This window comes from Phocoena phocoena, chromosome 20, assembly GCF_963924675.1.
Source record: "Phocoena phocoena chromosome 20, mPhoPho1.1, whole genome shotgun sequence".
In the NCBI taxonomy this organism is placed as follows: domain Eukaryota; kingdom Metazoa; phylum Chordata; class Mammalia; order Artiodactyla; family Phocoenidae; genus Phocoena; species Phocoena phocoena.
Genome location: NC_089238.1, coordinates 30895445 through 30922464, shown reverse-complemented (window position 1 = coordinate 30922464; position 27020 = coordinate 30895445). Strand labels below are relative to the sequence as shown.

The 27020-nt window shown below is 40.5% G+C and overlaps 1 protein-coding gene across 1 annotated transcript in view; it reads right to left on the bottom strand.

The window, feature by feature from the left end:
* The window catches only part of AMFR (autocrine motility factor receptor), a 40269-nt gene extending 14672 nt beyond the window's left edge, over positions 1–25597 (bottom strand). Inside the window, exons 1-8 of the mRNA XM_065899145.1 lie at positions 25331–25597; positions 17924–18016; positions 14435–14599; positions 12929–13081; positions 10165–10205; positions 9867–9999; positions 7674–7807; positions 6718–6828 (exon numbers count right to left, since the gene is read on the bottom strand). Coding sequence (XP_065755217.1) covers positions 6718–6828; positions 7674–7807; positions 9867–9999; positions 10165–10205; positions 12929–13081; positions 14435–14599; positions 17924–18016; positions 25331–25597 — 1097 coding nt within the window. The remainder of the gene's footprint in view (positions 1–6717; positions 6829–7673; positions 7808–9866; positions 10000–10164; positions 10206–12928; positions 13082–14434; positions 14600–17923; positions 18017–25330) is intronic.
* Between the last annotated feature and the right edge of the window lie 1423 nt (positions 25598–27020).

The window sequence follows — 27020 nt, the reverse complement described above, 5'->3', positions numbered from 1 at the left end:
ATAATCCCAACTTCTTCAACCCTCTTATATTTGTATTCTGCTTTCCCAACCAGGCTGAAAAGCTTCTTGTGCCCTTTTTCAGGAGATGATAATGCCCTATTTAAGGTAGTCTCTCAATAAATACTGCCCATTAAAGGAAGTATACTAAAAAAAAAAAAAAATGAGAAGATTGGATGAAGTGATCTCCAAGGTCCCTTCCCAATTTATAATAATACTTATCTTTCTCCTAAGATTTCAAGGGGCCTTCCGTTCCATAATAATATATTATCTTTCTTCTAAGAGTTCAACGAGGCACTGAATAAAAATGCTCACTTCCTCTGTGCCTTTTTTTTTTTTAGTATCTGGGAGCATGTGCACACATAAGGTTCCACAGGAGAACCTCACTAAAACGTGATGATCCTCAGCGTCTCTAGCAACCAAATGGTACTTAAGTTCCAAAACTTTCCCAGAGTCCAAGATGAAGCTACTTCTTATTATCTCTCTGCTGGAACAATGTATGACAGTAATGTTCCAAAATAATGAATGTGTACATTCAACTCTATCACATTTTGAAACAATAAAGTACCTGTAATTTCTGTTTGTGATCATGTAACTATTAGCCAAATAAATTTTTTAAAGTTCATTTCCCCTTAATGAACACCCTTAAATCACACCTCTAGTAAAATCAGCCTTGTGGGAGACTACCAAAATGTGTAAAATCCTTGCCTTCCAATACTGCTACCTGTGACACACTTTTCATAAGCAAATCTAATTTTACTTCATACTCTGCAAAAACTTCCCACATTATGTACAATAGCCTAAAAACTCCAAGTGAGTACAACTGGTCAGATATAGTTGCCTTCCTTGGAAAAAAAAAAAATGCTAAACTTTCACAGCTAAAGAAACCAAACTTCAGAGAAAACAGTTGTATTTCTATATAACTATAATATTCTATTGAAGGATTCTTTCTTCTCTAAGTATGACACTTCAATGTAATTAAATATTTACTGGACTCTGAAATCTTGCAAAGACATCTCCTACAGCAACAAATTATCTAGCTATAATCTGTTGAAATCTAGACATTTAGCTTTATGGCAAATGAATCTGTCATAGATTATTATCATACAATCCTGCCCCAATCTATTAACCAAAGCTATAAAGTAAAGCAAACCAAGAAGAGATCCTAACAATTGTTTGCTCACTCAACCCCAGGCAGACAGGTGTTTTAAAAATTAAATCCTAACTCTTAAACAACCACCAGGTCAAGAGAAAATCACTTGGGCAGTTAGAAAATATTTTGAGACAAAAGAAAACAGAAGCAAAAGCACAATATACCAAAGCTTATGAGATACAGCAAAAGCAATGCTCAGAGGCAAATTTATAGCTAAAAATGCCTAAAAAGAAAAAAGATTTCAAAATGACAACCTAACGTTATAATTTATGGAACTAGAAAAAGAGCAAACGAAACCCAAAGCCAGCAGAAGGAAGCAAATAATAAAGATTCAAGCAGCAATAAATGAAATAGAGAATAGAAAAACAATAGAGCAAATCAATGAAACCAAAAGTTGGTTCTTTGAAAACATCAAAGCTAAACTGACAAATTTTAGCTAGACTAAGAAAAGAGAGAAGATATAAATAACTAAAATCAGAAATGAAAGTGTGACTACTACTACCAACCTTACAGAAATTTAAAGGATTAAAATAGAATACTAGAAATAATTGTACTCCAAAAAATTAGATAATACAGATAAAACGGACAAATTCCTAAGCAACACTAACCCTAAACAATACACACACACACACAAAAAAACTACCATAAAACTAATAAACAAATTCAGTAAAGCAGCACAGTAAAAGAGCAACATGGGGCTTCCCTGGTGGCACAGTGGTTGAGAGTCCGCCTGCTGATGCAGGGGACACGGGTTCGTGCCCCGGTCTGGGAAGATCCCACATGCCGTGGAGCGGCTGGGCCCGTGAACCATGGCCGCTAAGCCTGCACGTCCGGAGCCCGTGCTCCGCAATGGGAGAGGCCACAACAGTGAGAGGCCCGCGTACCGCGCAAAAAAAAAAAAAAAAAAAAAAGAGCAACATGAAAAATCAATTATGTTTCTATACACCAGCAAGGAACAATCCAAAATATAAATTAAGAAAACAATTCCATGTACAATAGTATCCAAAAGAATAAAATGCCTAGGAATAAATGTAACCAAGGAGATGAAAGACTTGACACTAAAAACTATAAAAGATTGCTGAAAGAAATTAAAGAAGATCTACATAAAAGGAAAGGAATCCCATGTTCATGAACTGGAAAACAATATTGTTAAGATAGCAATCTTCCCCCCAAGTAATCTACAGTTTCAATGCAATCCCTATTCAATTTCAATGGCCTTTTTTGCAAAAATGGAAAAGCGGCTCCTCAAATTCATATAGAATTGCAAAGAGCCCCAAATAACCAAAACAATATAAAAAAAGAAAAAGTTGGAAGATGCACCATTTCCCAATTTCAACTTACTACAAAGCTACATTAATCAAAACAGCATAGTACTGGAATAAAGATAGACATATACACCAATGGAAAAGAACTGAGAGTCCAGAAATAAACTCAAACGTCTATGGCCAAATGATTTTGCCAAGGATGCCAAGACCATTCAGTGGGGAAAAAAACAGATTCTTCAACAGATGGTGCTGGGACAACTGGACAGCCACAAGCAAAATAATGAAGTTGGACCCTTACCCTCACTTCATGTACAAAATTTAACTCAAAATGGATCAATGACCTAAATGTAAGAGCTAACACCATAAAACTATTAGAAAAAAACTATCATGACCCCAGATTTGGCAATGGATTTAGATTTGACACTGAAAGTATGACCTACCAAAGAAAGAATAGGTAAACCGGACTTCATTAAAAATTTAAAACGTGTACATCAGAGGACATTACCAAGAAAAAAGTGAAAGGACTTTATAGAATGGGAGAAAATATTCGCAAATCATACATCTGATAAGGGTTTAGTAACCAGAATACATAAAGAACTCTTACAACTCATCAACAGAAAGACAACCCAATTAAAATAGGAAAATTTGGCTTGAATAGATATTCTCCAAAGATGATACACAAATGGTCAACAAGCATGTGAAAAAATGATCAGCATTACTGGTCATTAAAGAAATGCAAATCAAAACCACAATGAGAGACCATTTTACACCTCAGGATGGCTATTATCTAGTGTAAAATGTAAAATGGTGTAGTCGCTATGGAAAACCATATGATGGTTCCTGAAAAAATTAAACCATTTTTTTAGAATTACCATATGATCCAGCAATTCCACCTCTGGGTATATACCCAAAAGAATTGAAAGCAGGGTCTTGAAAAGAAATTTGTACACCCACGTTCGCAGCAGTATTATTCACGATAGCCATAAGGTAGAAACCACCCAAGTGTCCATCAACAGAGGAATGGATAAACAAAATGTGATATATACACACAACGGAATATTTTTCAGCTTTAGAAAGGAATGAAATTCTGACACATGCTACAACATGGATGGACCTTGAAGACATCATACTAAGTGAAACAGCCAGACATAAAAGGACAAATATAGTATGATGTGCTACTGTGTGAGAGCAGTCAAATTCATAGAGACAGAAAATAGAATGTAGCTGCCAAGGGCTGGGGAGAAGGGGAGATTGAGGAGTTAGTGTTATATGGGTACAGAGTTTCAGCTTCAGAAGATGAAAAAGTTCTGGAAATGGATGGTGGTGAAGGTTGCACAACAATGTGAACGTACTTAACGCCACTGAACTGCACACTTGAAAATGGTTAAAAAAATGGTTAAAAGCTAAATTTTATGTTATGTATTTTATGTTATGTATGTATTGTTTTTACCACAATGAAAGCATAACATTTGAGAATTATCATTTTAAAAAACCCACCATAGGGCTTCCCTGGTGGCGCAGTGGTTAAGAATCCACCTGCCAATGCAAGGGACACGGGTTCGAGCCCTGGTCCAGGAAGATCCCACATGCCGCGGAGCAACAAAGCCCGTGAGCCACAACTACCGACGCTTGCGCGTCTAGAGCCCGCGCTCCACAAGAGAAGCCACCGCAATGAGAAGCCCACGCACCACAACGAAGAGAAGCTCCCAATCGCCGTAACTAGAGAAAACCCACGCGCAGCAACGAAGACCCAACGCAGCCAAAAATAAATAAATTAATTTAAAAAAAATAAAATAAAAAACCCACCATAATGAAATACCACTTCCTACCAACTAGGTTGGCTATAATAAGCAAAACAGAAATACATATTGGTGAGGATGTGAAGAAACTGGAACCTTCGTACATTGTTGATGGGATATAAAATGGTGCAGCTGCTGTGGCTACGTCTGGTGGTTCTTCAAGAAGTTAAACATAGAATTACCCTGTGACTCAGCAATTCCACTCCTAAGTATATACCTAAAAGAAAATCAGGTCCTCAAACGGATACCCGTTCACAAATGTTTATAGCAGCATTATTTGCAATAGCCAAAAAGTGGAAATAACCCAAATGTCCATCAATGGAAGAATGGATAAACAAATTGTTTATTATTTAAAAAAATGTAAATTCAGCCATAAAAAGAAATGAAGTACTGATACATGCTACAACTTGGATGACTTTGAAAACTCTATGCTCAGTAAAAGAAGCCAGTCACAAAAAAGTCACATATTATATGATTTCCTTCACATGAACTGTCCAGAAGAGGCAAATCCATAGAGACAGAAAGCAGATTAGTGACTGCCAGGTAACACGGGGAGGGAGGAATGGGTAGTGATTTACTTTAATGACTATGAGGTACTACTCTGGAGTGATGAAAAGGTTTCGAAACTAGAGAAGAGCGGTGGCCTGCACCACACTGTGACTGCACGAAATGCCACTGAATTGTATACTTTAAGATGGTTAATTGTATGTCATGTGAATTTTGCCTCAACCAAAAACATTAAACCCTAAAACTAATCTAATCATGTGATTGAAAACATTTCTTCTGGGGTGAAATACACTCTCTTTTGAGTTAGTCTTCCAAACTGTCCCCAAGCTCCTTAGGAACTACCTGAAAGTTTTTTCAGAAATGCGTGTGAACTCTCTGGTCTTCCAACCTCATCAATCAGCACCACTACCCATCCAGTCGCACAGCTGCAAAACTAGGAGAATCCCCAAGGCCTCATATTCCTCGTTTTCTCACAGCCAATCTAGCACCACGTGCTTCCTAATCCTTCTCACGTCTGTCCACCCTCCTCCAGCTCCACTTCCACCACACCAATCCACACTCCTCTCAGCACATACCCGAACCACTGCAGCCCTTACTAACTAGTCCCCTTGATCTTTTCAAACTGCATCCCTGACCCCGAGCCCCCACTTTAACCCCGTCAAGTGGCCCTCAAGCCCCTGCAGGGTCGCTCATGCCTGCTTCTCCTGCCTCAGCAAACACCACTCCTCCTCTGACATTCTGAGCTCCAGCCACATGGGTTCTCTTTAATTCCTTGGATACGCCACACTCCCTCCTGCTACAGACATGTTCCCTCTGTCTCAACTGCTCTTCCACCTGATCCCTTCTTCTGCTGACTTAACTCCTACTCATCATCAAGAGTCACTTTCTCCAGGTGGGAGTCAGGTTCCTTTGTTACAAGCTCTCAAGGACCACGTTCCTTTTCTTTAGAGCACTTATCTCAATTCATCATTACATGCTCATAAACGTGCGTGGTTAATTCATGCCGGTCTCCTCCATTAGGCTGAAAGTTTCATGAAAGCAAAGACCACATCTGTCATTTTAATTTAATTCCCCAGAACCCAACACAGCACCCAGCACATTAAAAAAAAAAAGAAAAGAAAGAAAGAAATGTGTTGAGTTACTGATACTCCAGCTCCAAAGTCCTTGTAATATTAAAAAGGAGAAGAAAAACTATTTGGGAATACAAAATAAGGAAAGGAAGATTAAAGATGTAAAGATTATAACTTTCTCAATATGCAAAACTGACCACAGATACAAAAGGCCAAAAGATACCTCAAGGTCCATCAACACCAAAGACATCCAATCTATAAACAGAATGATCTAGGTTAGACAGACACAGTTCCTGTGAGATCTCTAAAAATGAATAATATAAGGCAGTGAGGACTGCAACAGAGACAACAGGACTCCGTGAGAACGGAACAGCCTGTACCACACACAGATCTAGTCCAGTCGTGAAGGTTTGCAGAAGATCCCATTTTCTAATTCCTGATAACACAGTCACAGTTCTGGACTGCTTAGTGCTTCTCGTCTGATCCCCATCTCAGCACACTTCCCTGGTGTGTTTTTTTATGTTGCCTTAGGGCATGTGCAAAATGCAAAGATATATATTCTCACCAGGGTAAGAATAGGGCATAAGCTGTTAGAAAGCAAGGATCCCCCCCACCCCTTTAAGTCTTACAGGCGTATTTGCTATATCTCAGAACTTAAATGGAGAAGGAATATGAAGATAGCTAACACACCCAGAAACTAAGATGGCAACCTGCGAGTGGGGAACAGTCCTACCGTGTAGGGAAGAGGCTGAGGAATAAGGAAGACACACCCAGGCTCCCCATTCCACTCAGTACCAGCACCACGGCCAGTCTGAGGGAACGTCCCCACTCCTTGGCTAAGGCTGGTCTTAAGCCCCAGCACAAAAAGCACCCACATGCTCCTGGACAGAACACCAGTCCCATGTGACCCTTTGCAAAGCTCCTACTTGTGGAAAAGATGTCCACAGGGCAGTTTCCTCGCAGCCTGCATGGAGTCCCAGCAGATGGCACAGTCATCGTTATTGACAGCCAGCTCCTCTGGAGTTGCAACCGCAAACCTGCAAAAAACAAAGTGCAACTGGCAGGGATCTCCGTCAATTCCACGCACAAATACCGAGCACCACTTACTTCATAGACTTCACCTTTAACAGCACAGTTACAGAGGAATTGTGTTCAGTAAAAATTCTCCACCCACGAAAAACACTACAGCTGCATTCTCTTCATAGCCCACCAAAGAGCAAGAAATCTATACACAGAAACTGACGCTGTCTTAACAATGGCTCCTGTTAGTGATGACTTAAGCGAACATTTCTGGGTAAATCAGAGGAGTTAAGACCCCTCAGAGAGCCAAACTGTTCCCTTGGACACAAAAAGGATACCCATTGATCTCACACTTTCAGGCTTGGTTTAGCCTCAGGATGGCAAGTGAGTACCTCCTCCACTGAGGTTAAGAGTATGAGAGAGAGTACGTGTGTGTGAGCACGCATGCATAAGGAAGAAAAAGGGCAGAAGCCAAAGGAAACATCCATCTAATAATAATGATGATAAAAATAATGACCTAATAAAAGAACCTAATCTTTACTGAGCACGTACTATGTACCCAGTACTGTTCTAAGTAATATTACTTTCATTATCCCATTGAATCCTCCCAACAGTTCCAGGAAGAAGGTTCTGCTATCATCCCTAGACTTAAGCAACTGAGGCACAGGGAGGTAAGTAAATTGCCCAAAATCACATGGCAACTAAGTGGGGCTTCAAACCCAGGCAGTCTGACTCCAGAGCCTATACTCTTCACCATTCCGTTAAGAGTTTACAAAAGCAGGTTCTCGTATAATCTGGGATCTATTATTATTAAAGATCTCAAATGAGTCAACATGAGCAACGTCAACTTGTGCTTACTTACCTGGCTTCCATGTTTCCAACCACTCGCAAATAGTTCTTGTGCCGGCGGATTCGACGTTGTACCTCATGAAACAGGTAACGCAGCTGCATAAAGATGACCAAGCTGGCCATGGATAACCAGATGTTGCCAAATAACTTAACAAGAGGGAAAGAGAATAAAATATACAATAAAAGTGAATGTGAACTTGCTGCTGCTGAGAGTGAGGTATGCAACAGAAGCTCTGAATTGTGGGCGAAGGTGAATTGGAGCAGTCATTCAGAAAGCAAATGCACATATTTCTCTCACTACCCTGAACAATGTACATGCTCTTTGGCCTAGTCATTCCATCAACAGCAATCTTTCCTGAGGAACTAATCAGAAATTTTAAAGTTTTATGAAAATGATGCCCCTCCATGCAATTATAAAACAGAAAATCAGGAAATGGACACAATGCCCAGTAGGGGAATAATTATACTGTAAACTCATATAATGTAACATTATATACTCATTATATTTATTATAAAATATAATTATATCCTATTATTATATTTTATATATAACATTTTGAAGATTAATTACATGGGAAAATAATATTTAAGTGAAAAAGGATAAAAGTACTTTAAAAAAACTAATACGTGACAAAAAAAGGTATGCAAAGATGTGAAGTAGCAAACAACTGAATACAATCTAAATATTCTATTATGGGAGCAGATTGTTCAATGGCTGGGGGTGGGGGAATAGGAGGAAGGTGGTCAAAAGGCACAAACTTCCAGTTACAAGATAAATACGTAGTGGGGATAGACGTACAACATGATGACTATAGTTTTAACAGTGCTGTATGGTATATTCCAATTAAATCATCACACCTCTATGCCGTGGAAGTTTTATCTTAAAGGTATTAAAATGATTTAGAAGAATTTTGTTGCTAGGGCTTCCCTGGTGGCGCAGTGGTTGAGAGTCCGCCTGCCGATGCAGGGGACATGGGTTTGTGCCCCGGTCCGGGAAGATCCCACATGCTGCGGAGCGGCTGGGCCCATGAGCCATGGCCACTGAGCCTGCGTGTCCGGAGCCTGTGCTCCGCGGCAGGAGAGGCCACAACAGTGAGAGGCCCGCGTACCGCAAAAAAAAAAAAAAAAAAAAATTGTTGCTAGCATAGGGAGATGTACATAATATACTAGTTACAAAAAGCCAAAACTATATGCCCAATACACAATCTCCATTGATGAATGTATGGATTTGAATATATAAAGAAGCAGTAAACACAACAAAATGTCAACAGTTATCTCTGGATATTTGTTTGGGGGGGCCTTTTTTTTTTTTAAAGTATGTTTTGAAAGTTACTTTTATTTATTTATTTATTTATTTGCAGAATACGGGCCTCTCGCTGTTGCGGCCTCTCCCGTTGCGGAGCACAGGCTCCGGACGCGCAGGCCCAGTGGCCATGGCTCACGGGCGCAGCCGCTCCGCGGCATGTGGGATCTTCCCGCACCGGGGCACGAACCCGTGTTCCCTGCATCGGCAGGCGGACTCTCAACCACTGCGCCACCAGGGAAGCCCTGAAAGTTACTTTTAAAAAGTAGACTTATAGAAATGCTCTACGTTTAACCCCAAAATTTTTAAATTCTACTTTGATAGGCTTACAATTTAAATAAATTGCCCACCAAATATGTTGATTCTCGCCATTCACAGATCACTGAAGTGCTAAACCAATGAAGCAGGTTTTCAGCATGGTGATTTCTTGCACACCAAAGTAAAATGTAAACAATGAAGTAGGAGGAATTAAGAATAAAGACTTTGTTTTTAATTACAAAGATAGAAAATTTATGAATTCATGAAGTAGCTAACACTGTGGGAATTCCCTTTACCACCTACAAAGTAACTGTTAAATATTAGAAGCCACAGAAACTATGAGGAGAGGAATTCCTTTAATTTCATGCTAAAAGCATTATCTACTGACTTGGTCAGCAGAGTCACCTACGTCTCCTAGACAGCAAACACCTCCTGAGCTGGGCACCAAACTCATTCCACACTGCTTTATACCTGTTGGCCAGAAAAAAAAAAAGGGAAAAAAAAAGGGAGGGGAACAGCTGCGTCGTTTTTACAGTCTTTAAGTGGGTCATCCACAAATGTTTCACCTGTTAAACGCTGTACTAAACAGCGTTCCTGATTCTAAAAAACTTAGCTGTCTGTTAGAGCTCCCTCTGGGAAACTTACCAACATGTGAATATGATGCATGAGGTCCAGGGACAACAGAGTGAGCTCCATGACAAAATCTGTGTAATAGACATACGTTCCCTTTCCTTCCCACGTTCCTTCGTGGTTGAGGTCCCAGAGGTGAATTACATATCTGCAGTGAATAGAGAAGAATCATGTTAATGATTTACTGTTACAACTGAATTTGTTTTAAACATGATATACTACAGTCACATTTTTATAAATTTTTTATATGTTGTATCTTAAAATCAACTGTATGAGTAGACCTCCATCACCACCCTCCCAAATTTCTACTCACCGTAAAATCACATGAGCAGTCCTCACTGTCACAAGAAGAGACTATTTAAAAAAAGAGAGATTTTTTTTCTTTTTAGTAAAATTTAGGATTACTCAGACCAAATTTACTTTTACAAAGTGATAAAAGTTCTCAGTTCAATTAAAAATCAGGTTGGGGGGCTTCCCTGGTGGCACAGTGGTTGAGAGTCTGCCTGCTAATGCAGGGGACACGGGTTCAAGCCCTGGTCTGGGAGGATCCCACGTGCCACGGAGCAACTAGGCCCGTGAGCCACAACTACTGAGCCTGAGCGTCTAGAGCCTGTACTCTGCAACAAGAGAGGCCGCGACAGTGAGAGGCCTGTGCACCACGATGAAGAGTGGCCCCCGCTTGCCACAAGTAGAGAAAGCCCTCGCACAGAAACGAAGACCCAACACAGCAAAAATAAGTTAATTAATTAACAAACTCCTACTCCCAACATCTTCTTTAAAAAAAAAAAAAAAAAAAATCAGGTTGGAGGTCGGGGACTTGAAGGAGGGTAGTCACAAGGTACCAGTTATAAGATAAATAAGTCCTGGGGATGTAATGTACAACATGATGACTCTAGTTAACCGTGCTGTATGGTATAATTCAAAGTTGTGAAGAGAGTAAATCCTAAGAGTTTCCATCACAGGGTAAAAAATATTTTTGGGGGTATGAATATGCGATGATACTTATCATGGTAATCATTTCACAACAAATGTAAGTCAAGTCATTATGCTGTACACCTTAAACTTATACAGTGCTGTTTGTCAATTATATCTCATTAAAACTGAAAGAAAAAAAAGCAAGTTACCGACCATTTTATTTCATGTACTTCAAATTTCCATGGAATATTTTCATGACCTAGAAACAACTTATATTGAGCATTTTCCTGTTAATAGGTGGCAACCAATTACATCTCCTGGGCACGCCTTCTACAATCTTGAGGTCACTGAGTTTGACAATCACTTATATTTTATACTGCATTAAGTCATCATAATTGATTATCCTAAGAGGGTGTCTGAATACTTGGTGACCCTATACCCAAGGTCCCAAGGTACAGCTTAGGTACTACTATCCTAGATATGAATCCCTGCTCTCTATATAATGCTTTCTGCACCCCCTTCACCCACACAGAAGAAAACAGATGAAGGAAATCAATAACAAAATAAGACCCTCATAGTATTCTGTATTAAAGAAACTGATACTAAGAAAAATTTCTTCTTAATCTAGCAGAATAAAACTGTTAACATTCTTTACGTTTGAGATCAGGAAACTCCCGTTTACAAATGGAAAATATTTTACATAGAAGAGAAACACTATAAACATAAAAACATGATTTAGTTCAAAATATCAAATCTGTAACATAAATTATCTTAAAAAATTAATGAGCTAAAATTAAAATATGCCCTATGACCCAACAGACCTATTTCAAATGTCTTTAATTTTAGGTATACCTTTTTTCAAACTTTGGCCTACTACTAATTAAAAGTTAGAGAAACAAAAAAGGAAAACCCAGTATCATTCAAATGGTGATTTATAGTAAAATATATCTAAAGCAAACTAATTAATGTCAGAGTAAATAAAATTTTAAACATATTTTTTTACATTTGTATACCTTTCACATACAGAAAGTATTCAACTAGGATTGCAAATGTTTTTATTAAGTACTTAAATGTTCTTTCCTTATTTTTCTTACACTATTTTATACTCTGAAATGAACGCTATTAAGCAGAATAAATTTTAACCCTATTCTAACAATTCCCAATTAGTAGTTCAAACTCAGTATTTTGATATTAGCTATCCACTGATATTAGATATCTATTATTTCATTTTTTCCATTAATAATAGCAATTATGGACAAGATAAAAGTACTTTGCCTTTGGCCTGAGGAAAAAAGCAAATATAGCCACTGAATATAAAGAACATACAAAAAATTTGATTTCTATTGAACAGAAATTAGTACTTTCAGAAAGGGTTTAAAAGTAAATTTTAAAATATACATGAATATCTCAGATTATTCTTTCAAAACAATGAATACAGTTTGCATATATATTGTATTCTTCTATAAAATCTTAATTTATGGCCTATCTAAAATAACCAATTACAGGATATTTCCTTACTAATTGTTACCAATCATTGTTTACAATATCTTAAGGAGAAAACCCTTCCCACTTGGAAGTCACAGAACTTGGATTGTGCTACTTTTGCCACTTTGGAACTTTAAGCAATTCACTTCACCCTCCATGCCCGTTTCCCCATTAATAAACAGGAATAATAAAATGAGTCAATATATGTAAGGTATTTAGAACAATCCCCAGCATATAGTAAGCCCTATATAAATGTCGGCAAAAAGAATTACAGTTGACCCTTGGGCAATATGGGAGTTCATCCCCATATGATTTATAGTCGGGCCTCCGTATCCAGTTCCTTTGCATCTGTGGATTCAACCAACCAGGGACCATGTAGTACTGTAGAATTTACTACTGAAAAATATCCATGTATAAGTGGACCCACAAAGTTCAAACTCACGTTGTTCAAGGGTCAACTGTACTTTTTATTATGTTGTAGCAAGGATTACGTGAAATAACACATGTAAAAGCAATCAGTACCGATACCCAACCCCAAACGAAGGAACTCAAAAAATGCTTGTTAAAATGAAGACCAGATATCCACCGTGGGTGAAAATAATCTGTCAATAATCCTCTAGCTTCCTTGAAAACACATAGGAACATAATCAGAGCAAAAGCCCGTCTCTGCATCTTACCTCTGCAGCCATGAAAGCCAATGTGTGCATCCCATGGGTGTAGCCTGTGACACAACAGACAACTGCTAATCCACAGCAGGAAAGCAGCATAGCAATCAGTAGAGACAAAACTCGACCATGGCTACTCATCGGTGTCGTGGGAGAAAAGGAAAGCTAAAAATGCAAAACAGGAGAAGGAAGCTCATTCTTCAGCATGGCAGTGTTAATTAAACCTGACTAAGCATGGCAGTGCTAATTAAACTCAAGGTTAACCTTGGTGTCTTTGCTTGGAGGTCTGTGCGTCGCCGCACGGCCAAATGGAAGCCGAAAAGTATCCCATTACCAGATGGTCAAAATTTTCCAACCAACCTAAATATGAGTATGAGCTGATATTTTGAGATCTTTATCATTTAATTTATGGAATATACATTATATTTGCATCTCAAATTCTCAAGGATCCTCCTACCAGTGGGATTATAAGCCTCTAGAAACAATTTGCCAAAGGAATGCAATTCTCTCTTCTGGCTTCAACAGGACTCAACTTCAACAGGGCAGCACCACATTCTGTTGTGTTCTTTCACAATTTTGTTCTAGCCCTAATCCCTCAAAGTCACTTGGGAGGACATTCCTAGCCCGTTCACGGCTAGGACAACCGAAGTGTAATCCAGGTGCAGACTGACTACTACCATAATGCTATGTTAACAGTATACAGCTTGGCAAGGAAGGCCTGGAGCTGTGACTCCTGAGCAGGAAGGTGTAGATACCAAACCAGTCGGGGAGGTCAGAAGCGCCTGTCCATGGCCTGGGATGGGGGTTGAATTATGAAACAGCTGAAGGCTTTGGAACTGAGATTAACTCACACAGATGTGCAAGGACCACCATGGTCCATGAGGACTGGGTAAAGAAAGGGGCAAGCAGCGTTGTGGAGTGGGTTTAACGGAGGGGCAGGATTGTAGGCGTCCATTTACTGGGGATCCACGAGATTAGTTCGGGACTACTAACAAATGAAGATTCACCCACACAACTCTGAAGCCAAGAGGCAGATCTTGTACCCAGACAGAAAAGGTTCATTTCTCCAGGGACCAAGGAAGCCAAGAGAGCTAATTCAGTCCTGGCCCAGGGTGGAAACAATGCAAGCTAGTCAGAAAGAAGGGCTCCAAGAACCAGAGTAAGAAGGGGGAAAATGGAAGGAGATTAGAACAGAAAACGTCTGGAAGAGATCAGCTTTTTTTCAGTTTAAAGTTTCCTTGCACTGTGATCAAAACAGTTTGTGTAGGTGATTTGACCTCATGTGGGCTGTAATGCAACACTACTGGGGAGGGGAAGGAAACCTCCCTAGGGGACACTGCTCCTGCATTCCTTGGCTGCTGCAGAAAGTTCCTCAAGAAACAGGTAGGAGGTACCTGATCCAGGAGCCTTCCCTGGGAGAGCTATCCTGCACATGTGTGTCACGGCTCATTCATATTACACAATTCAGACCTGGCAAATGTGTGCCTAAGCAGGAAAAGAGCTTGGCTAAAAACTTACATATTCAAACCGGTCCTTGCAGAGCTGAACCATCAGATGCAGAAATACCAGTCCAGCAAACCAGAGGCACCACATGACCACTTCTTCCACTGTCTGGACATTCAGCACACCAAAAATGAAAATGAACTTGTAGAAAATGAAATTCCAAAACTTGTCTTTGAGGTGCTAAAAAGAAAAATATTTATAAAGGTGATTACCATTATACCTAACCCATTCAAGGAGAAGGTAACATAACAAAAGCTGGCTTCTAAGGAGAAAATAGTCTATTCTCAGCCTTCTAACACTTGTCCACAAGAAAATATCAATAGAAGGCAAAGAAAAAATGAGCCCTCTGAAGAATAAAGGGAAGACACCTAGAAAGTAATCTACAGATTTTGGACTGAATTCCTTAGTTATGAAATTTTAGCCATTAAAAGGGGAGTGATATTAGTTTAGTACCTTATGTATTAATAATACATATACTTCTAACACAAAATAAAAAAGAATGGTGAGAGCTACAAGTATCATTTTTAATACTTCTACTCTCTAGATTTTTAAAACAAACAAAAGAAAAAGACTGGACATTCTTCTTCCTTTTTTTTTTTTTAAACATCCTTCAGATTCAAAAATAACATATGCTCATTTGCCAGCCATAATCAATAATGTATGAAAAAGTACAAAGAAAATTAAAACAAAAATGATGCCTTAACATTTTTATGCATTTTTCTTCCTAAATGTAATACATTGATTTTTGTATACTTGTATTTCACTTATATTGTGAGAACCTTACCAGTGCCAATGAATACTGTCTGAATAAGACCACTTTAGTGGTTACACATGGACACCGAAATGTTTTTTTCACCATTCAGAAAATGTTACAATGAATATCTTTGTACAAGTTTCTATTTTTTCAGCATTACAGAATCAAAGCTTACGGATATTGTTATGGTTTCTAATAAGTAACGTCCATCTGATTTCCAAAGGAGTTGTATAAATGTACACTCCCACAGAAGTATATCTGCTTCACTGTACTCTTCCTTACACTGAGCATGTCCAGTTGTAAAAATCTTTACTATCCTGAAAAAACGGGCAATGAGGGGCTTCTAGCCAACAGATATTAAAAGATACCTCAAGCCATCTGTGGGAGTGGTGGCAACTGAGTGCAGAGGATAAGGATGAAAATATGGCTCCTAAGTATACTTTTGAACCATGTGAATGTTTCACAAATTCAAAAACTTAGAAAGAAAAGCAAAATTGAATAAAAACAGAAATAATTGAACCTACATGTGGAACAAATCAATGTGACTATTTAAAGAGTTATATTGAGGACTTTAAAACACTGTACTCTGACTGTACACCCTTTGTTCAGAGAACAAAATGAACTAGGAATCCTTGGTGAATGTCTGTTTCCAGATCTGGGGCAGGAAAGCATGAAGTGAACCTAGAACATTTTGTGTCCTGGTTCTGGACCTTCACTCCACCATCTATCTGTCTGCTGTGTGGCTTTGGGCAAGTTACTTACAATCCCCAGGCTTTGGTTTCCCCATCTATAAGACGGGTCTTATAACAACAGCGTATATCTCATAAAATAGTTGGGGTAACTCAGTAAGTTAATATATGTACGGTGCTTAGATAAGTGCCATAGTAGGCATTAAGTGCATTTAAAAAATTCTTTGTTCTACACTGCCACTTAACCATTGAATATTTGTCCAATTTTAGGTAGTCAATGTCTTTGCCTCTAGCATTACTCTATTTCTTCAAGTTTAAGCACCCAGAGAGTAAACCCATGCCAATTCTGTAGCATTCTAACTCAAAACGGTGCTTAAGGGCTTCCCTGGTGTTGCAGTGGTTGAGAGTCCGCCTGCCAATGCAGGAGACACGGGTTCGTGCCCCAGTCCGGGAAGATCCCATGTGCCGTGGAGCGGCTAGGCCCGTGAACCATGGCCACTGAGCTTGCGTGTCTGGAGCCTGTGCTCCGCGACAGGAGAGGCCACAACAGTGAGAGGTCCGCGTACCGCAAAAAAAAAAAAAAAAAAACTGCACTTAATAAATGCTACTGGATGACACTGGTCAAAAAACTGTCATCACTGAACAACATGAAAGACGTGATCTATACTGAAAAAACTGAAAGTAGAGTCGAGTGACAAATGTGCCCATTATGATTACCTCCAGGTATTTGAAAAATCTCTATAATACTCCAAGGTTATGTTTTCTGTAAATTTTGAACTGATATTTAACATTTTAGGAAAAAGAAAGCAGTATGTAAGGCCCACTGGTGCCAGATCAATCCACCAGCAATTAGGTTGCTTGCCTGGCCTGACCAATTTCTGGCCCACAAGTCAAAAGTTTTTCTTGAAAACAAAAGAAGCATCAAAAAAAAGCTTCTGTATCCTACCAAAAAAACCCTCTATGTTCTACTGATTCCATCTGGGAGACCTATGGAGTCGATATTTTGGAGAAAGTACTGAATACTCACTAATGAAAAATACTCACTAATGAAAAATTTCTGAATACTCACTAATGAAAAAGATGGGAAAACAAGAGTCCTGCCCTTAACAGCATCCAAGGGCTCAATCACACAGTAAATGCATTTCAACTGTAAACTAGGACCTCAGCTGATTTAATAACAAGAGATTTGGGTTGAAAAGGATACATAAGGGGTGAGGCCACTGTTGTACTTTTAATGTAGTAGGTTCCTGTGTCTTACCACTGGGATAAGATAAAGTACAATATAGTTCTGTTTCTGTTATTGTTTGAAAGGCCAGTTCTAAATTCTTACTTTAAAACACACTATTCTACACTCCATCCACTAAAATCCTTGGGGAACTGCCAATCTGTACAGTATGCTTGTGACATTAATTCTTTAATGAAAGCACCTCCTGCTCATACATGCATTCTGAGAGTAATGTTCAAATGTCAGACTATCTCACCTGAACGCTACTTGTAGAATGATGAATCTTAATACACTTTTCCAAAGGGAAAAACTAAAATCTCTCAGTAAATTCCTTTGGAAAAGAACCCATATTCTAAAGAAGGATATATACAATTACTCAAACTAAAACAAGTCTGAGATTCTTTTAAAATTACTTCATAAAAGTCATGAGGAAATAGCTATAAAGAACAATATTGGGACAACTTGGATACATTAAATATGGATTGTGGGCTATATAAAGTATTTCATCAGTGCTGAATTTCCTGATTTTGATCACTGTGCTATGGTTACATAAGAAAATGTCCTTGCTCTTAGGAAACACATATTAAAGCACTTGAGGTTAAAGGGGTATGATGTCCCCAGTTTACTCTCAAAAGGATCACAAAAAATATGTATATATAAATAAAAGGCAACTGCTAGAGTAAATGCGGAAAAATGTTAATAACTCTGAATCTGGATGAAGTCTATATAGGAGTTCTTCATATTATTTGTACAACTCTTCTGTAAGTTGGAAATTATACCAAAATTTTTTTTCTTTAATCTGGTCACAAGAATGCATCCTTGCTATCTGGACTTACCTGTCTTTCACTCACTCGAAGAGGGCCAAACACAATACACTGGATTAGCTTAGCCACCAACATCAAAACACAGCAAGCAGTATTTACTAGAACCTGTACACAAACCAAAGAAAGGAAGTTTATTTCCAGTTGAAAAATAAAAGCAGCTCTAAAAATTTTATATTAGGAATTCAGCCAACATTTCTAATAACTGAGACTTTCCAGTTTTCTACCAGTACAAGATAAGTAATATTTGAAGGGGCACATTTTTATGGGTGGCAGGGTACGGATGAGGAGTGGGGAGGAAGGTACCAACTCAGCAGTTAATTCACAGAGTCCTGTCCCAACATGTACCCCCCAGAAGGCCATCTTCCCCTTCAGTCTTAACTGAATTGTGTGTAAACTTTGTACTGTATGCACCTTAAAAAACCGTAAGTGTCTCCTAGGTACATCACTTCCTACATTAAGATTCTGACAGCCTAGAAGAAAACTTTTCCAGAAAATGCAGTTATCATGAACAGTGAAGTCCAGCACCCAAACATCCTGCCCTGCCCTGTCAGAAAAATAGGACATGTGGAGAAGAGTGTGGATGGTCATAAAAAATTCACAAGATCATGAAGAACTGAGAATCAAAAACATACACATTTTCAAATGTATTGCAATGGGACAAAAGATATCTGTGGTTGGTGTTGGCCTCAAAGTAAAGGTTCTGGGGCATTCGAGGGGAGTGGAATCAAGAAAGCAGGAAGAGCTGAGAACTGAAAGGCAACCATGAAACACCAATGACAGTCCAAGGCCTTCTTCACCAGCAAGTGAAAAACTTTCTTGGTAATTAAGAGAGGGATCGCCTTACACCTAAACAACAAATGTAATGCTTACAAAATGAAAACGTGGGCCGCCCCTAACTCAGAGGCTAGTGTGGCACATCACATTACTGATGTTCAAATGATTTCTAAAACCACAGAACCTGAAAAAGCCAAAAGGACCTTGATGAAGACGGTAAAGAGGACTTTTATTAAGAGCAAATGAAAACAAACACCAACAACGTAAAGGCTGCTTCAATCTTTGATTCACTAAGTTTACAGGAAGGTGGCCATATTCCTCTTTCCAGGTCATTCTTCCATCTACTTTTAAAAGAAGCAAATGATATTTTAAGAATAAGTAAATAAAAGGAAGGTGACAGAAGAGAGTAAGATAAGAAAGCAAACTCACTAAGATCTCTTCAGGTTCCCCTTAGTGCTTCACACCATCCAGCCCTGTGGTAGCCCTGACACATTACATACAATGAATGGTAGCCCTGATTCATTACAAAAGATTAAATTATGTTTAGTTACATTCTGCCTGTCTAATGGGGCAAGGAAGTACGTGATGTATTTTCAAAGAACTGAAACAAAAATAGTGCTAAAAAATGAAACTCTTCTGGTAATTAAATCCTTCAAATAGCCAGGAAAAAACCCAAATTAGTTATCCAAAACATCCCACCTCCCTAACATGACTCCCTGTGGAGCAGCCCTCTTCAAAACATTCCAACAAATAGCGGCAATACTAAATTTTAAGGAGATGAAATAGACGTTTAAAAGGCTAATCTTCATTGTGCTCTAAACCAGTTAATGGGAACCCCAATCATGTTAATTAAGAAAAAATGTCATAAGACAAAACTACAGCCCCAATCCCTCATGCCATATCCCCCAGCTGAAGAGGATTTTTAAAATCAGCCAAACATTCCAAGCCTAATTACAAAACAGTTTTTTAAAGTTCTTCCTGTTTTTGCAGGTAGGCTTACAAAGTAAAGAAACAAATTCAACACATTTAGCACCTACTTGCTCAAGGCATGTGGGACATTAAGAGAAATGAGGGTGATCTGGACCCTGCACTCAAAGAACTTTTAGGATCTACAAGACACAGAACTTGGTAAGCATCTAACAGACCAAGCCAGCTGCTGTGAAGAGGAGAAATCAAATTTAGGGTTGCTTAATCATTTCTCTACCTTAAACAGCATTCTCATACACCTTGGGTTACAAAATAAGAAATAAAGTATTACTTCTCAGGTAAAACTTTTCTTAAGTTTTTCTAAGTTCAAAAATGAGGTATAGGGCTTCCCTGGCGGCGCAGTGGTTGAGAGTCCGCCTGCCGATGCAGGGGACACGGGTTTGTGCCCCGGTTCAGGAAGATCGGCTGGGCCCGTGAGCCATGGCCACTGAGCCTGCGCATCCAGAGCCTGTGCTCCGCAACGGGAGAGGCCACAACAGTGAGAGGCCCGCGTACCGCAAGAAAAAAAAAAAAAGGAGGTATAAAAATTTTGTATCTTTGATTTACCGAAAAAAAAAAAAAAGTGGAAGTCCCTCATAATTCCATCACCAGTAGATAAACATTTCCTATTGTAATATAAATGGAAGATTTAAAAATCAGCACAGCTAAGAATGGAAAAAGGGCTTGAGAAAGTAAACTGATATGAGAAAGGGATTTTATGTAAAAGGAAAGAGATAACCTTTTGTGAACTTTATGAAAGTGAAAGCTATATAGGATTGGAAGCAACTAAATTATTTTAAGATCATGAATGAAGTGTTTTAAAAAACATCTCAATAATTATTAACTATTCTATTCTACTTACAGAAAAATGTCTTAATTTCACAAATATCAGCATTCCAATAAATTCTCAATTTTAAAATTGACAAAGGCTTGAAAAATTGCAGATACAGAAAGAAACATAATTGTACCATTCCTCATTTAAAAGCAAATCCCAGGATTACCATATACACGTTACTATATATAAAATAATCAATAAGGACCTATTGTATAGCACAGGGAACTCTACTCAATATTCTGTAATAACCTATATGGGAAAAGAATCTGAAAAAGAATGGCTATATGTATATGTATAACTGAATCACTTAGCCGTACACGTGAAACTAACACAACACTGTAAATCAACTATACTCCATTATAAAACAAAAATTAAAATAAATTTCCAAATCAGATCCCACTAGGTCATCAGTGATATCCTTACAGAAACAACACTTCAGTCCATATTTAAACCAACGGAATTGGGACAAACTTTCTCACCTCACTTTATCCTTGCAGACCACAGTAAAAGTACTAACCTCATTCTGCTCTACACAGCTAACTAATCTTTCTTTGTGAGCAGAATCCAAACTTAAATGTAAGTAAATCTAAGTACAAGGGGTTCACTGGAGCACTGTTTATAATAGAAGAAAAATGAAAACCAATTAAATGTCCATCAGTGAGGTTAGTTCAATAAACCGTAAAACAGCCATTCAACAGAATACAATGAAGCCAAGAAAACTAAGTCAGCAGTTCTGCATTTACTAGCATTATACAGAACCTTCAAGATAACTTGCTCACTGAAAAAAAAGCAAAGTGTAGAAATGTGATTACTACGCTACCTTCTGTGTATGAAAATGTGATTACTACGCTACCTTCTGTGTATATGGTATATATACATACCATATATATTTGTATAATATGTAGATGTGAACTGTGTCGACTTGATCAATCTGGGTATTTCTTAGTCTTCTACTTAACACCAGCACTAACTATCCCCTCCCCCCCCCAAACACACCTTTTATCAGTCTCCTCCTTTAAGGACAACTGGAATGTTACTTTTCTGGAGGCTCCCAGTGACAAGTATAAAATGCCAGTAATGCAAACTCCCCCCTATTATACTGATGCTTGTGCTCTTTGCACAACATTAGGGAAATAAATGAGATTACGTATACAAAGCATGCAGCATACATCTAGCAAGCAATCAAATAGCAATCTCCTTCCCCCCACTATAAAGATTTTTCCTATATTTTTAAGTTGTTTATCTAGGCTTATATCCTATTATTTACAAGTTTAGTCTTTTTCTTCAGCTGCCCCAACATTTCTGGAGCTACCATTTTTCTCTAATCATCTTTGGAATATTCATCTCATAAAGACTCAAACCGAGTAAATTACTTTCAGTTCTCAAGTTGTACAATTATGTGAAGATGGGCTCTTTGAAGCAGGAGTCAGAAACTTCTTCTCTAATGGGCTATCAGACAGTAAATATTTTTAGACTCTGTAGGCCACATGCTCTCAGTCACATATTCTTCCTTTCGGAAAAAAAAAAAACCTTCAAAAATGTAAAAAACATTATTAGCTAATAGGCCAAATTGGCAACACAGTTTGCCAATCCCTGCTCTCAACGGTCAGTTCACTTTTATCCATTTTCGTTTTTGGTGACTTTTTCCCTTGACACTTCTATTTAAACGACTTCATTTGCATATAATTAAGTCATCAGAACCTTAAAACTTGTTTCATATGTCTATTTCTCCATTTTACCATGTCCAGCTCTTACAGTTTTAAAAACAAATACATAAAAAAGAAAAAGAAAAAAACCAGAACTGAAAAAAAACCAGGAGAAAGTAATGAAACTAATGAGTAAGATTAATTGAAGTTGAAAAGCCAAAAACACCTGAACAATTCAAAACAATGATGGAAACTGATCAGGAGGTACTTTAATGGAAGTGACATCTGAACAATGTAAAATTACCCGAGAAATGAGTAATAAAACCTAATCTGGAATGAAAGTTCTAGAAAGACATGAAGAAACAAATAATCATGACAAACCTGGGTATTTGTTAGTGCAACAACCCTGGGAACCTCCCCTCACACCTGTTCTCAATCTCAGTGCCAGAGGGCCACCTGGAGAACTTTCTCTGGGGACTGGAGTCTTAGGTCACTACATCTCCTGGCCTCTTCCCTGTCTACATAAATCCACCTTCCCCACTGCAGCTATAGGTCTGCCCCTGAAAAGATCATCTCATCATGACAGCCCCTCCTCCCCTTCACTCCCACTTAAACCCTCTGGCCCATGAAATAATGTTCACATTCCTTAACAGAGCAGGCAAGGTTTACAACATGACCTTCACCCCATACCCCATCCTCTCCTTCATCAGTTTCTCAACCATTAACATGCCTAAAATCACCTAGGACATTAATCAAAATGAAGACATTATATCAGTATCTATATTCATCTAAACTGTGCCCTACAAAGATAAGTTTTAGAGATTCCAATATGCAAAATAATATCTAGCAGGATTTGCAAACTGGCAGAAAGATCAATTGATTGTTTTGTCTTGCCTTTTTTATAATATTTATTTGGTTGCACCGGGTCCTAGTTGCAGCAGGCGGGCTCCTTAGTTGGGCTCCTTAGTTGTGGCAGGTGAACTCTTAGTTGCGGCACACATGTGGGATCTAGTTTCCCGACCAGGGATCGAACCCGGGCCCCCTGCACTGGGAGCGAGGAGTCTTATCCACTGCGTCACTAGGGAAGTCCTTTGTTTGGTTTTTAAAAAACTGAATCTGAGTGCCCTTGGGCAGGGCAAGAAAGGATCCATTCTGACAAAGGGCCCGCCATATATTCACCTAATAATGCGATCTGTCAGGCCTCAGAGGAAGGCATCTGAGATTTTGACTCCCACTTGTCTACTAAAGCAGAAACTTAAGTAATGAGTGATGAGGAAAACTGACAATGCATACATGGAGGGTCTGAGGAACCAAGGAAGACCAAAATAAGTGTGAAAACCACAGAGGAAAGATGGAAGAAAAACAGCAAGATCAACTGAGAAAGGAAAAAAATCAGCAGCAGATAGGAAGAAATTACAAACTCACATGAGGCAAGACCTCTGTTGAAAAAGCTGGGAAGAAAAGGAAATTTTCTTAAAAGTAATAATTTTCACAGAAAATCAACAGGCTTTATGTAATGTTTTATGAAGAGATGTTAACCTTGGAATTTGAACATGAGTTTTGTAAAAAGAAACTCTGGGGAGGGGTAGGGAGATCATTAACCAATACTAGTAGTTGTTAAATACTATAGCAGTTCCATTTCAAAGGCTTATTTGTATCACATACTTAAATATATATATATATATAAGACTACATTATATTCTCAACATTTGGCAAAATCACTCTCCACATCAGTTTACCTGCCAACTGAAATGCAAAAATAGATTTTTTAAATCTATGTGTAATAGAAATTAAACAAGAGACGTGTGGCTGAGTTCTTTCTCTTCTCCCTTCTTCTGTACTGTAAGCTTCAGCTTTACACAGCAGTGGAGGAATGGAACTTCACCCTTCACTGCCTTCTACTCACCTCTTCTTCATCAGAAGGACTAAGAGACTTGACCCACACCCACAATTCATAAATCGCACTGCTTCCTGATGAAGCACAGTGGGATTAATTATAACAAATGAGTTGTGTATCATTCTGTATACTTGGAATATTAATCCCAGTCACTTACAGCCGGCTGTCACCCCAAAACGGGAATTTACAGGAGAAGACAAGACTCTGGACCCAAGACACCACAGCAAATCCAAGGGACAGACTTCAGTCCTGGAACAACTTTTCTGATCGCCGTGGGGTTTCCGTGAGGCATTCAAAGGCTAAGGTAGAAGCCAAACTCTTAAGCCAAAATACTGTTGATCTACCCGCCTGAAATTATCTGTTCTAATAAGTGAAACCAGCATTTATGCCTTGTAAATGCTGCTTATCTTACACTGGCAGACAAACTGGAAACCGTGTTTTAAAATGGATCACTAAAAGGAAAAATCCTGAGTTCAAATGGAGAGACACCTCTTGACTCCGAATGTTTTGGCTGCCTTCAGACATCAAAGGAAACTTTCATGAATCACCAGGTAAAAGCAGCAGGAAAGGAAGCACAGTTTGTGTGTTTGTTCTACCCAAACAGGACAATCATATAATAAATAGAAGAAAAAAAAAGGCCTCTCTCCAAACAGGAATGTCCGAACACACTCAGATGCCTAAAATTCTCCTATGCTCAACATCCGAATTGTCTCTTCCCTCTCTTCGTGGGAAACCTGTTAACATTTCCGGGTCTGACAGAGTCCGAAAAGCCTTCCAACTTCCCTCCACAGTTTAATAAAATAGCCGGGGTAACTGACTGGCCGGTCCCAGCCAGGTCAAGCCGCTCTTTGAGGGCTCCTTGTTTCCTTTCCGGTGGTCCCTCAGAACCCCAACTCTGCTCCGCCATCGTTTACTTCTCCCCGAAACCCACCCCAGCACCTCCCCACTACACCCCGGCCCTGACCCTCCCCGGCCGGCCGCGTCCCCTCGCGCCCCGCCCCCTGCGCCTCCCCAACCGCGTCCCAAAGTCCCTTCCTCAGGCCTCAAAGGCGACCCTGCCCTCGGGACCCGCCCCTCCTCACGACCCCAAAGCCACCCCACCCCAACCCCTCACCGGGTCCCTCAGTGGCGCGCACGCGGGCGGGGCCCCGCCCCCCGGGCCTCGCACTCGGGGGTCCCGGAGGGAGGGGACCCCGGCCCCAGCCACGCCCCCCACAAATAATGGGTGACATGGCCGTCCCCACAATCCCCCGCCCGGCTCCTCTCCGCTCCTCCTCGGTGGGCCCGGCAGCCTCGCTCACCCACACGAATAGGCTGTCCGAGAGCAGGTACTGGGCCACGTCGCGGGCACGGGGTCCTCCGGTGCTCGGCCGGACGAGCGCGGCCGGGTCTGGCTGCACCGGGGCCGTTACCGGCTCCGCCTCAGCGGGCCCAGGCCCGGGCCTGGCCTCGGGCTGGCTAAGAGCGCGGTAGGCGCTGACGATGGTGCCGAGCAGGGCCAGGCCGCTGAGGCCCGTGTAGGTGCGGAGGCTGGGCCAGGGGAAGCGCTCGAGGAAGAGCAGCGGCATGGCGGCAGCGGCGGCTTCCAGCCCCCAGGCCTCCCCGCGCTGCGGCCGGGCCACGACGGCCTCGCGAACGGCGCCCACGGGCTCTGGCGTCGCCGTTGCCGTCGCCGCTGCCGCCGCCTTCTCGCCGGGCCGGGCCGGGCCGCTCCTGCCCGCTCGCGCCGCTCCGCCCCGCGCCGCTCCCGCTGCTGCCCCTGCCGGCGCGGAAGAGCCTTGGCTGGTTAGGGGCGGGCCGCCGCCCCCAGCAGGGTGCGGGCGGGACGGGCGCGGGGGCGCGGCCTCCGTCCCCCGCCCCCATCGGTCGCACTGCAGCCGGGCTGGCGAAGGCCCCGGCCGCAGGCCCTGGGGCCCAGAACCCAGCATTATCCTCCGCCGAAACCCCAGCTCGGTCTGGCCCGCGGACGCACGGGGCACCGGACCGGGGCCGAGCCCAAGCGTCACTCAGGCCCGACGGCGCTGACAAGCGGTCAAGCCCTGGCCGCGTGGCCGATCCGCGGGACTCGGGGACCCCCACCACCGGGCGTCCGGCCACTTGTCCCTTACCTTGCTTCCTTAAACGCCCCCTTAAGCAGGTTACCCCGGAACACCCCCTGCGGGCCTAGGAGCTTCCTAGGTGGCTGAAAGAGGAGATGGTGCTTAGGGGATAATAGAGGCCCAGACCCCATAGAAAGAAAATTAACCAACGGTCTTAAATTCCTCGCAAATAAAGTTTCTGCTGTTTACTCCTAACCTCCAGCAGAGTCTAAAACGAATCTGATTAAGCAGGAAATAAAAATGTGTTCCCTCATACAGCAGGTAGGAATGTAAAATGGTGCAACTATTTTGGAAAGTGGTCTGTCAGCTCCTCAAAAAGTTTAAACCTAAGAGTAACCATTTGACCTTGCAATTCCACTCCTAGGTAAATAACCAAGAGAAATGAAAACACACCACCACACAAAATGTGCACACAAATGTCAATACCAACGTTATTCTTAATAGCCAAAGGTAGAAACAACCCTAATGTCCCTCAAGCGATGAATGGATACCTAAGTTATACCCCCTACAATGGAATAGTATTCAGCCATGAAAATGAATGAAGTACTGATACATGCTGCAACATGGACAAACCTTGACAACATGCTAAATGACAGCAGCCAAGTGCCACATAGCATGATTCCATTTATTCGAAATGTCCAGCACAAGCAAAAACATAGGTAGACAGAGAAAGTAGATTAATGGTTGCTTAGGGAGATGAGGGAACTGAAGTATAAAAGCTAAACATGGATTTCTTTTTGAGGTGATGAAAGTGTTCTAAAATTGTGGTGACTGTGGCACAACTCTGAATATACTAAAAATCTTTAATTGTATATTTATATGGTGAAATATGTAAAGTATAGCTCAATAAGGCTGTCAAAAAAAGAAAGAAAAGCACTACCAAAGAAAAGTG